General features: G+C 39.6%; 1 protein-coding gene across 1 annotated transcript in view; it reads left to right on the forward strand.

The window, feature by feature from the left end:
- The window catches only part of Dnah9 (dynein axonemal heavy chain 9), a 315,810-nt gene that overhangs the window by 65,717 nt on the left and 237,354 nt on the right, over positions 1 to 12,739 (forward strand). Inside the window, exons 18-19 of the mRNA XM_028783166.1 lie at positions 6,000 to 6,222; positions 7,261 to 7,427. Of these exons, the coding sequence (XP_028638999.1) occupies positions 6,000 to 6,222; positions 7,261 to 7,427 (390 nt within the window). The remainder of the gene's footprint in view (positions 1 to 5,999; positions 6,223 to 7,260; positions 7,428 to 12,739) is intronic.

A 12,739-nucleotide genomic window follows, 5' to 3' on the forward strand; every position in this document is an offset into this window, starting at 1 on the left:
TGTGTGTGTGTGTGTGTGTGTGTGTGTGTGTGTGTGTGTGTGTGTGTACGTGCATGTGTGTGTGTATGGCACTCATGACTCATAACAAAACTCATAATGTAAATACAGCACATATACACACATGAATTAAAAATAAAATCTTTTAAAAGGTTAATTATATATGGGTGTTACTTATATATCTTATGTGTGATATTTTGCTAATTTATATAGAACATGAATATACAACTACCCAATACAGTCTCTAGTTTTGTGGCCTATCTGTCCCCTCCATTTATAGGCAGCCATCTGTATTTATATGATCTACATTATTGAACCAAACCACCTCACATCAAAACTATATTTGAAAAGCTGCATTTGAACTGAACATGTACAGTCTTTGTTGTTGTGTGCTAAACAATATAACATAACAACCATGTATATGGCTTTGACGTTGTATGAGGTAATCATAAATAGCCTAGGGAGGGATGATTTGAAGTACAGGCTAAGATTTGCACAGGGAAGAGGTAAATACCACCCTGTTTTACAGAAGGAATTTGGATGTCTATGAATTTGGTTGTAGAGTAGTTTCTACTATACGTACTTTAAGCTCTGGGTGGACCATACTACCAGCCCCACCCAGGTTCCCTCAGATCTGCAGATAAAACACACACACATACACACAGGTTAACTTATTTTTTAATATGCTTTAGCTCAATGGCTGGGTTCTTCTAAGTCTCTCTCAACTAGCCTGTCCTTCTCTTCACTTCCAGCTCAACACCTCTAACTCTGACCTCAGCTTTATTTGCACAGGTACCTTTATTCCTAGTTCAGCACCCTAAATCTTCCCTCAGCTTAGTTGTTTCTAAGTTCCTGCCTGCTACCCCAAGCCCATTTGAGGAAGCAGCTGATGGCCACTCTGCCTGTGATCTCACAAGGCTGAGGCACATGTGTGTGTATTTCATCTGTGGATTCAAGGGAATCTGGGTGGGACAGGTAGGATGGTCCACCCAGAGCTTAAGGTGGGGTAATAGGAACTACATGTACAACCAAATTCCTAGACATCCAAATCCCTTCTGTAAAACAGGGTGGTATTTACCTCTTCCCTGTGCAAATCTTACCCTGTACTTCAAATCATCCCTCCCTAGGTTATTTATGATTACCTCATACAAAGGATCTCTCTCCTTCTAAAGCATGGCAAATCTTTCTCTTCTTCCTTGTGTCTGCTAGCCTGCCTGGAGGGTTGAGGGGGGTTACTGGAAGTCCCACCTATTCCACCTAGCTTTTTGGCTACTAGAATCTTTATTGATTGATCAAGAACCAATTGGGGAACAGGACCTTCAGGGTTCATAGGCAGATTCCTGATCAGAGCATCAGAACTACCACCTACATATGGTATTCACAAGTGATCCAACAACCCACCATGTAGACAGAAGGATGATTGTGTTTAGTGAACAATTTCTAGATTCAGACTTGTCAAATACATCTATCTTCTGCATTGGGTTCTTTTTCTCTTGTCTGGTTGAATAGATTCTCTTTCTGCCTGAAGATCCCAAGGGTACTCTCTTATATTCTAAGTTTTAGAACATTCTTTCCCACATTAAATAGATCATTGTTTCATGAGTATGACAAAACCTCAATTACTGTAGCTTTGTAATAAATCTTGATATCTAATGGTCTCCACCCATTCACTTTCATTAAAAATGTCTTGATAGTTCTTAGCCATTCTTTTTTATATAAAATTTATCTGTCATTTCATAAAAGAAAGGGGGCCACTGCAATTTCTCATTAAATCTGTACAGATCATAGGTGAGTTTGGGGGCTGTTGTTCATATAACATTAGTGTCCCTGGTAAGGATGTGATTTTTTTCCCACCCTTGCCACTGTTGTTTGCCAAGAAAATTGTATAATTCTTAACTTTAAGTTAGTTCACAGGTGATTTTGTTAAGATTACTCTTCAGTATTTTTTGGTTCCTAGTTCAAAATATTTTGAAGTCATAATAAAGGTGAAAATATAGTATTTTAAATATACTAATTATTTTTTTCAAGACATCTTGCTAAATTTACTTAATAATTCTAATAAATGACTTGCTGACTCTCTAGGGCTTACTATGTATATAGCCACAAATACAGATTTTATGATTTTCATTTCTTTCTCTTCAATTGTTGTATTTATCTCCATTTCTTATTTTACTATACTGGCCAGGGCTTCATGTTTATTGAAACAGGTGTTTTGATGGGTACACATTTGACCCTGACCTTGAAAAGAATTTTACCAGTGTGTTATATTTGGTGTGTGTGTGTGTGTGTGTGTGTGTGTGTGTGTTGCACAGGTGGTGCATATGTTTGTGTGGGTATTTATGTGTGAATGTGCATGTGAGTGTGTATAAATATGATATGTTTATATGTATGGAGTATGCAATGTGCATATGTGTGTATGTGTGTATGTGTGAATCCTCCTAATTGATCAAGAATTCCTGTCATATTTCTAACTTGTTAAGAGTATTTAGTTTAAGTGCAAGTATACTCTTTTCACGTGCTTTTTCCTAAGTACTCCATAATAATTCTGTTTAATCCCTCAAAATGTTCAGCCTAGAACATTGTGTGATTTCTAATATCAAGTCAACCTAGCATTGCTAGGGTAAATGCATTGGAGTGTCAGTTCTGATCTATCTGTGGGTTGAGCTTGCCTGCTAGGCCTTCCTTTGGTGCTGCAATTCCTGTGTATGTGTGACAACTGTGGCCTCTGGTGTCTGCCTTTTCTTACTCTTTTTGTGTCATTTTGGATCTAGATTTTGCCAGCTTTAGGAAAGAAGTTAGGATTCAGTCCTCCTTGCTTATTCTCTGGGAGAGCTGTGTGATGTTGGAATCCTTTTGTCCTTGGGAGTTTGATTTAAATCTTTTTTAAAGTCATTGGGGCTTGTAATTTTCTCTGCGTGAAGATGTTTAACTACAATTTCTTTAATGGTTATAAAGATATGGATATTTTCTTGTCATTATGAAGTCATACTCTATAAATGTATCCATCACTCATTAGTCATCATATTACTGTCATGAAATGTATAGTTTCATCTTATCTCATCTATCCCAGCCTCTTTCATTTCTATCGATTTCTGATTGCTCTCTTTGGCTTCTCTCCTGATTAGTCTTACAAAGAACTACCTCATATACTCATTGATTCCATTGTTATAGCTTGACATTTATTTCAACAATCTATTATTTTGTGTAAGTATTGCTTCCTTTGGGTTTATTTTCCATTTCGTGGCTGACTTAAGATGAATGCTTCATTTATTTTAAGTCTGTGGCCTTTTTTGAATGCTTTTAGTTTAAAATTTAAATCATAAGTTCCCTTCTGTGTGGAAGTTTACCTACATGCCTGCCTTTCCTATGCAATAATTTCTTAATGATCTCCTTCTAAATATTCAACATTCATCTTAATGGTGTCTGTCCCGATTGCTCTGTGCTTTACTTCTGAGCTGCACTGTGATGTATATAATGACAAGCGTTAGGAACATGTCGATGTCTATCATAGGCACCACAGTCAGGTTTTGTGCTTTTATTGTTTTGTTTTGTTTTTTGGTTTTGGTTTTTGTTGTTTTTGTTGTTGTTGTTCCATGCACAGGTGAAGAGAGTATGTTCTGTAATCGACATGATGCTCTATGCCCCTGTTATTTTAGTGAAATCTTCTGTCTCCTGGCAGCTTTTCTATCAATTACTGGGCTCGCTCTGCTCACGTCTTCTGTTTTGAGGCTATCTAGACTACCTGCACTGTCCGTGGAACTCTGTCCCATTGCCCTATATTGTATGATTTTACAACACTTAGCTTGTTTTGTATATCATCCTGTAAACTAAACCTTTAAGAGAATATCAGAGCCTTCTTCACCCTGGCTCTGTCTTTGCAGTTAAAGTCTGCTCTGCTGGACATGAACATCGCTAAGGCGGCTTACCTCTGATTGCTACTTGCCTGGAGTATCTCATTATCCTTTGACTTTCAGCCTCGCCATGGAGTTACATTAGGAGAAAGTTTTATGATTGGCATAACTGAATGTTTAAAGTGCTTTTAGCATGTTCACCTTTCACAGTGGGCTTTGTTCACTTCACTCACTGGGCCGTGTTTTAGTTTAATTCTAGCATTTTATTGGGTATGATTTGTTTTATTTTTACAATCCTTTCTCTTTTGCTTTTGAGTTGAACATTTTATTTTTCATTTCTATATCTCATTTTCCCCTCTGCTAGCTTCCCTGTTATACTATTGTGCAGTTCTGAAGACTGTTTTAACCAGCACTGCTAAATGGGTAAATGCATTGGCACTGTCACTCTTTTCAAAACCAGTGCAGAAAGTGGAAAATGGACCTCCGGGCTCTAATACTCACTTAGCATATGCAAGTCCCTGGGATCCATGCTCCAGCATCACACACACACACACACACACACACACACACACACACACACACACTGCAAGAATGTCATTCTATTATTTATCCACCAGAATATACCCTTCCAGTCCTTGTCACTTAGATCACTTTCCAACATTTCTTTAACCCTCTCAGATTGAATCTTATTCAAAGTATTACATAGTTTGTTATGCAGTGCTGGGGATCAGACCAGGCATGTACATGCCAGCAAGTGCTACACTATTGAGCCACGTACTAGACCTCGTTGCCTGTTCTGTTTTATGTAGATCCACTCATATCACAGGCGTCGGGTATATCCGCTAGCAGCTCTTTTAGAAGCAGTTCCTTTAGAAGGGTCTATTGAAGGGACTCTGTTCTTCATCTGAGCATACTTATTTTGCTCTTATTACTTAAAAAATATGAAAAGAATTTTTAGAAAGTCAAGTTTTTTAGATTGTTGAACTATTGTTTCAGGACTTATTTCATGATGCCCTGGCTTCTATTGTGTTTTTGCTACTAGTTGCTGTTAGTATAAGTATTTCTCTTCTCCATCCCTTCTGCCTCTTCTCCCTCCTCTGAAGTTTCACACTGAAACATCAGTGGGGAAAACTTTATATGTATTTTAACTGTGTTTGGTTGGTTGGTTGGTTGGTTGGTTGTTTAGTTGTTTGTTTGGTTTTGGTTTTGGTTTGTTCTTTCCTAATGGGTGGTTACTGAATACTTGCTGAATTACAGAATGTTCTTCACTTAATTCTCATAACAGCTAGTGAGACAGAATAAGTCTTCTAATGTTCTAGGTAAGGAAACCAAGGGCCTGACAGGTTAAGTGATGTCTAATAACATAGTGATGTGTCTAATAACTGTATCTCTCCCTCCCTCTCTCTCTCTCTCTCTCTCTCTCTCTCTGTGTGTGTGTGTGTGTGTGTGTGTGTGTGTGTGTGTGTGTGTGTGTGTGTGTAAAAGAGACAGAGAAGAGACACTTTGGAGGCAAGAACGTATTTTTTTGTGTTTGTTTGTGTTTTCGTTTTCTTTTGAGACATGTTCTCTCTGTGTAGACTTGCCTTTCCTGGATCTCCCTATGTAGACCAGTCTGGCCTCAAACTCACATCTGCCTCGGACTCTCAACTGCTAGCATTAAAGGTATACACAATATGCCCAACCCTCATGTTTGCCTTTTTAAAAAATGATTTAAAATTATTTCAGACTTAACAAAAGTTATAGAAACAGCATGAAGAGTCTCTGTTTATGCTTACTTTCCCAAAAGAAAACATCTTATCTAGCCACAGTACATGATCAAACACCATGAGTTATCATTGATGAAGAAGTAATAACTAATCCAGATAGTTATCATGACAACATACATTGCCCCACTCACATAAATTTTTCTGGTCCAAGATCCTACATAGCAGCACACATTGCATTCATGTGTCACATATCCTGAGGGACCAGGGTTGCCTCATCATTCATAACCTGCACACTAGTGAAGAAAGACACATTAATCACAGGGCTAGCCCATCCAAGTACCAGGCCCATGGTGGGCTTTTGTGACAATAGCTCCTGTTAGAGATGTCAGTAGCCTTCCTCTAGAGGAGCACAAGAAGATCAGCCCTGTGCTTTGTGTTCTTCCAGCCTAGCTGACCTTGATGCATTCATAACGAGCACTGAAAGTGGTTTGCTCAAGAGGGTGGAGAAAGGAGATTTCCAAGGATTGGTTGAGATCATGGGGCACCTTGTCACCCTTAAAGAGAGGCAGAGCAGCACTGATGACATGTTTGAACCCCTGAAGCAAACAATTGAACTGCTGAAGTCCTACGAACAAGAGCTGCCAGAAGCTGTGTTTAAGCAACTGGAGGTCAGTGCCTTTGATCATTCCTTACAAGCCAGAAGGAGAGTCTTAGGATTTCAGAGGGCGGGTAGGTGGGGTCAAAGTAAATGAAGAATGGCTCCATGATGACTCCAAACACAAGGTCCATGCCTTAGCATGATAAAGTATAATGCATGGGTAATGTCTAACATTTTAGGGAAATCATAATTATTGAAAATTGTAACAGAACTCATGGGGATACCAATTTTACCCCAGATTTAAATGTAACTCAACTCTTCTTGTTTTGAAACTTGATTTTTATAGTTAACCCAGACTAACATTTATTTTTTCTGACAGCTCTTAGGTCACACTGCATCACTGAGGGGAGCCAGGGTAGGAACTTAAGGCAGGAACCTGAAGCAGAAGCTGAAATAGATGCTATGAAAGAGAGCTGCTTATTGGTTATTCCCTGGCTATCTGCCTGCTTTTCTTGTACCATACAATATCATTTGTACAACCCATAGGGGGCTATCCCATATCAATAATTAATCAAGAAATACCTCACAGACTTGCCTACATACCAGTCTGATGGGGGCATTTTTCAGTTGAGGTTCCCTCTTCACATATGATGCTGGCTTGTGCCAAGTTGACAAAAAAAAAAAAAAAATCTAAGTAGGATATCATCCCTGCTCTGCCCCAGTCTCTGACAAAATGTTGAGCCAAGCATTTATCTGGGAAAAAAATCAGATCTTAGTGCAGTTAAGAAAGTCTTGGGGGGTGGGGGTTGCAACTCAAGAAAATAACCAAACACCATTAAGGGCTATAGGAAAGGGCAGGGTTACTAGGTCAGAGGTTGAAGGGAATAAGGGTAGTACTGCATCCAAAGCAGATGAGTGTGAAGAGAGAAAACAACTGGAGAGGTAAGTGAGGGAGGAGTGGGGTGACAATGCAAAGTTAACGATGGGACCAGTAAATCCCAGTGAGCCCTACAGCAGGGGTGAAAGCAAGAAGTGGTGGTGTGGAGTCTCAGGTGGTAGGAGATGGGGGAGCAGTATGGATGTGAGTGCTCCCGGGTGTTCTTCACAGGAACTTCCTGAGAAGTGGAAGAACATGAAGAAGATGGCCATCACAGTGAGGCAGCAGGTGGCCCCTCTGCAGGCAAATGAAGTGGCCCTCCTCCGCCAGCGGTGCTTAGCCTTTGATGAAGAGCAGCAGCAATTCCAGGAGAGGTTCCGCAAAGAAGCTCCCTTCAGGTATGGGCCAGGGTCCGATCTTCCTCCTGAGCTTCTATTTTGGCTCTTGCAGCAGAGAAAGGCTCGCTAACAGTCCTCCATTCTCTGTGTAGGTCCTTTAGTTACAGTACCGTACTGAAGTGGGTGGAGTCTTAGTCCCATCTGTGTGAAGGACTGGACAACCACCCTCCCTTTAGATTTAGAAGATTTAGAAGCTTCTTATGCCCCACCCCCATTAATGAGGGAATTATAGGGGCTTGTCAAAGAATTATAAAATGGTTAGGATTTCCTAAATTAGAATTCTAAATTCTCAGACTTTGGTTCGTTGGCTGGGCTTAAAAGGTAGTTACTAGAAAACACACAGACACATATCACATGTATGTGTTCTCCCCCCCAAACCCTCAGCCGCCCCAAACACACATTTTTAAAACCAGTTGCTAGAATGCTTAAATAATGTTGGAAGGCATTTTAGTAGTTTAAGATTTTGGCAAAGGCTAACATCTGAGGACATTTCTCTGCACTTGGTAATCCTGTGGTACCTGTTTGTTGGTAATCACACATAAGCAGCTTCTTGCTGATCAGACTTTTAGATAGCTGGTGGCTCATGACTCCCAGCTTCCCTGCCTCCTGGTCAGTGTGCCCCTGAGACACTGGTCAGAACAGTGTCCTGAGGCATACTCCTGGGATTATGTCTATGGGGCCTCACCTTCCCATGCACTGCTCAGCCTCCAGGTCTTACCTCAGAGGTAAAGCCAGGGCTGAGTTTTGTGGTTTTAGACTTAGAAATCACTAAACGGAGAAAGCATGCAGAAGGACTAAGAGATTTCTCCAGGTCTGCTACCCATGTCTGTATGACATCAGGCTGTTTGATACTGTTTGTGCTCCAGCTGATAATAGCAGTCACCCCCATAGGATGTTACTGGAATTAACAAGATAATCGCTGAAAGTGTTGACTGTTTGTTAGACATGGTGTGTTGGTGTCCTGCTGTCCTGGTAGGCTAATGTTCAAATTTTAACACTAAAAGTCTCAAGTCTTGGCCTAATCTTTTTTTTAAAAAAAAAGATCTATTTTAGTTGACAGGTAATAACTGTATACATTCTGAGACATGGTATAATGCTTTGGCCCATTTGTACTTCATATAAAGTTCAATTTGGAATATTGAGGATATCCCTTACCTCAAACATTGTTTATTTCTTTGTGATAAGAAAATTGGACATCCTCTCCTCCAGCTGCTTTGAATCATATCTTACAATCGCATACAATCATGTCTATAACCAGCCTTCTGGGTAAAGATACCCATATGCTTCCCTTCTAATCTATCTCTGTACCCCTTTGCCTTCACCTTTAGTAAGGACCTGCCCTCACCTGTCAACTATCTAATGTTTATTAAGCAGCTGTCATCTTCAAAAGCCACCATTGGATCTGTAAATATAAGATGCTGTCACTAAGAGGCAGGCAAAAATAGGACTCTAAACTACATATGATATGAACATAGTAAAGCTTATGGCTCTATAGCAGGATATACCTACAATCACCATACAGAGCTTTGAAAGCCCTCGCTGCCCAGCCTGTCCTGAAGACCCACTAAATTAGACCCTTAGGGATAAGACCTGAGCATCGGTATCATAGGAATCTAATGATTCCTATGTAGCCAAGTTTGAGAACTACTACCCTGAATGGTAGTAACTAGTTTTGTTTGAAGCAAACATGCAGGGACCTAGAATTTCAAATGACTCCAGACCTTAACAGTTACTTTAGGAGGTCATACCTTTATTCCAAAGAAATGTTTTTTGCTAGGAGTTGTTTGCGGAACACATCAGGGGACCATTCTTTCACAGTTCAAGGCATATCTTTTGGGTCTTCCTTTGCGTGTACAGTTAAAGTTCTAAACAGAACTCAGATGCAAGGAGGCAACACAAATGAGGAGAGGTGATTTGCAAGAGGTCATTGTTCATCACAATCCTGTTAATGGCAGCCATACACAAGCCTTTGTGTCAACTGTCTACTTAAAATCCTTCAAATGAAACCATAGATGCTTACAGAAATATTTCCCCACAGTGACTGTTTGACAGGAACCAATTATGGTGTCCTTTTGTGCGTTCTTCAGGATGGTAGTAGTCATCACTCTTGCATAGGTAATTCATGTATTGTTCAGTTGCTGGGCTATTTTATTTTCTTTCTGTCTATGACTTTCTTTTCCAACTTAGCACTCCTTTCTGGTGCCTGTCATGGTGGTGTTACTCTTAGCTGGCTTTCTCAATTCACATCTGTTAATTTCACATGCAGATGAATCTTTGGAGGAGAATGCTTCCAAAAGAACTCTCGTAATAGTCTGAGAAACAAAATGTTGCTGAAATTTTGATGTACTTCTCTTCCAGAATCTTGGGGCTCTTGCTAAAGGAAAGCTTAGCAGGCATCAACTCCTGTGTTGTTTTGTTTTGTTTTGTTTCTTACTTTGGTGTGTGTGTGTGAGTGTGTAAAATGTGTAGCCAAGTGTGCTCTTGTTCCTATAAGACTTGATTCTTTGTAGATCTCTAGAGTTTGCTGCATTCTCTGACAATACAAGTTTCTGTCCCTTCAGCAGGCAATGCTTAGCTTCTAATGTTCTTGTCATTGAGAAGAAGAAGAAAATGAGTGTCTCATTAGGCGTTTGCCATCTGACAGGTGCTGTACAAAGTTGGGCTTCTGAAATTTATATTCCCTCTTCGTACCCAAGTCAAATGATCCTTCTTCCTTTAGTTCTTCTTAGACAGCTCAGCATATTTCCTAGCTGAGTTCCTACTCTTCACAATAATTGACTAAACTGTCATATTCAAATTCAAGGACCTTATACTGCCTTTTCAATCTCTGACAAATTGTACTGAAACCAATGTTCCCTGCTTCTTCTGTCAAAGCCTTGGTCAATCTTTGACCTTGAGCACAGGTTGCCTGATCTTAAAGAATGGTGCCATGCTAAATACTCTTCCTACCTTTTCAAGGCCATGATAACACAAGGATTTTCATAGCCTAGAAAGTCTATCCTGTGAGTGCCAACTCATGGAGAGACTGGTAGAGCTTTCAACTGGTCTCCAGATTCTGTGAACAGCTGGCAAAGCCGACCTGAGGATGCCCTCCATTAGAAGCTGTGCATAACAGCAACAAAAAAGAACAGGTTTTCCTAATGGCCTCACACAGGAGCATGAGGGAAAAAGAGGCCATGGATTCTGCTTGCAAAGTACCTGTTGTCATTTCTAACACTAGAGAAAAGAGCCGTATTGGTCATTAAATTAGTACCAGAGACATAGCAAAATACTAACATAAAGATCTAGTATCATTTCAGCTTGGCTGACTTTCCAGTTAACCTGACTTCCTTATATGATTTAAGCTTCCATATAGTAGATGAGACTGGGCCTCAACAGTGGAGTTAGCTAAGAATTATAAGGGCACTAGAATTTTCAGAAATATACATCCCCTAACATCAACAAATTATAGCCTTAGGGATAATTTCAAAAACAAGAAATGAGCCATGTTCTTGGTACCATCTTTAACTGAAACTGCCCACACATCCTGGGTGTTTATTGATTCAATGGCAAGTAAATTCCATTTGGGGTTAATAATCAAGATGGATAGCAATGATGTTCTAGAGAAAGTAGTCATGGACAAAAAAAGCACAATGACTAAAAATATAAGGCTCAGATTGAGTACAGCTGAGATGCAGGAGCTGGAACATGAGGGTAGACAGAGAGGTCCAGATGACCCAGTCGGAGATCACAGCCTTTGAGATGTAAAAATGGGCTTCGTTCTGACAATATTTGACATATCTGACCTACCAAACACTACAGCTAACAGCACAGTAGGACACAAAAGGTCAGTTGTGTCCCCCATGATTGCATGCCTGGTTTTCTCTAGCATCATGACAGAGGATTGACCTGCAAGCCTATTGCTAGCCCAAAAGGAAAACGAAACCCACATTCCAAATTACAGCGCTACTAAATTAGTATCACCTTTTTGCCACTGAAGAATAAGAGACACACATTAAGGCATCAGATACAAGAAATTTGTCTGTAATATAACTCCTACTTTTGCATGGAGCAGGACAAGCTGAAAGCCATGTCTCAACTGAGATATTAAAACATGAATCAAAGTGCTGGGGCCTGAACTGAAGCAATGTCCAAAACTGGATTTGAGAAACAGGAGAGAGAATCAACAGGAATTGGGGGAAGACTATGGGATGCTTCATCATTTTTCGATTGGACAAATGGGTAGATATTGGTCCTGAGATGGGCCAGTGCAGAGTGTGCAGGACTGGAGATCACAATTCAGGGTGGGTACCTCCAGTTTTGAGTGCCAGTAGAATATTGGGCAGTACACATTGTTCTCCATCCTACATACAGATGCCTTGCTCCAGTTAGCACTCACCAGTTGTGGCTAGCTTCCCAGGAGTCAGAACAGATCCTTCTTGCCCACTCCCTCCCCCCCACCTCTCTCTCTCTCTCTCTATATATATATATATATATATAGATAGATAGATAGATAGATAGATAGATATAGACATAGATATATAGATAGATATAGACATAGACATAGATAGATAGATAGATATAGATATATATGTATATATCTATACATATATATCTATATCTCTATATATGTACATATATACATATATACATATATATCTATATAAATGTGTATATATATACATATATATGTGTGTATATATATACACACATATATATCTTTTCTCTTCTCTCTCTCTCTTCATATTTGAGCAACATATTTCCATTACTTAATTGTACTTTTATTTATGCAGAAGTTTCCTCTTCAGTTTAAGATACTTGTTGCATCTTTATTTCAGTTTCAAAGATCCACTCTGCCCTTGCTCCCTCTGAGTTCATTGTTCTTAAATTCACTTCTTTTCCTGGATGGAAAATGCTTCATTGTTAGGATATGAGTAAGGTTTATGAATATCTTGACAAGTTGTTATAAAGGAACACTTTCTTCGAGATAGAATCTCATTATATAGTACAGGTTAGACCTCACAATCTTCCTGCCTCAGCCTCCTGAGTGGTGGGATTATTGGCTTGTGCTACCATGTCTAATTTATTCTGAATCTTTGATATTGCTACCTGCTCTCATATGCAGAGATTCCCTCCAAACTCACTCAAAAGTGATGTTCATGCATGATTGGATATAGGAAAAGGTCTTCCACAAATTTAAACAACAAACAAAATTATACCAAAAAAACACAGTTAAGAAACCATTGTCAGTTTTTGGCTGTTTCTGTGATGAGGAAAGAAAATAGTACATGTTATAACCTTCTATGCCCCACAAATACCCCCTAACTTAACAT

This window comes from Grammomys surdaster, unplaced genomic scaffold, assembly GCF_004785775.1.
Source record: "Grammomys surdaster isolate TR1022 unplaced genomic scaffold, NIH_TR_1.0 1019, whole genome shotgun sequence".
NCBI lineage: Eukaryota > Metazoa > Chordata > Mammalia > Rodentia > Muridae > Grammomys > Grammomys surdaster.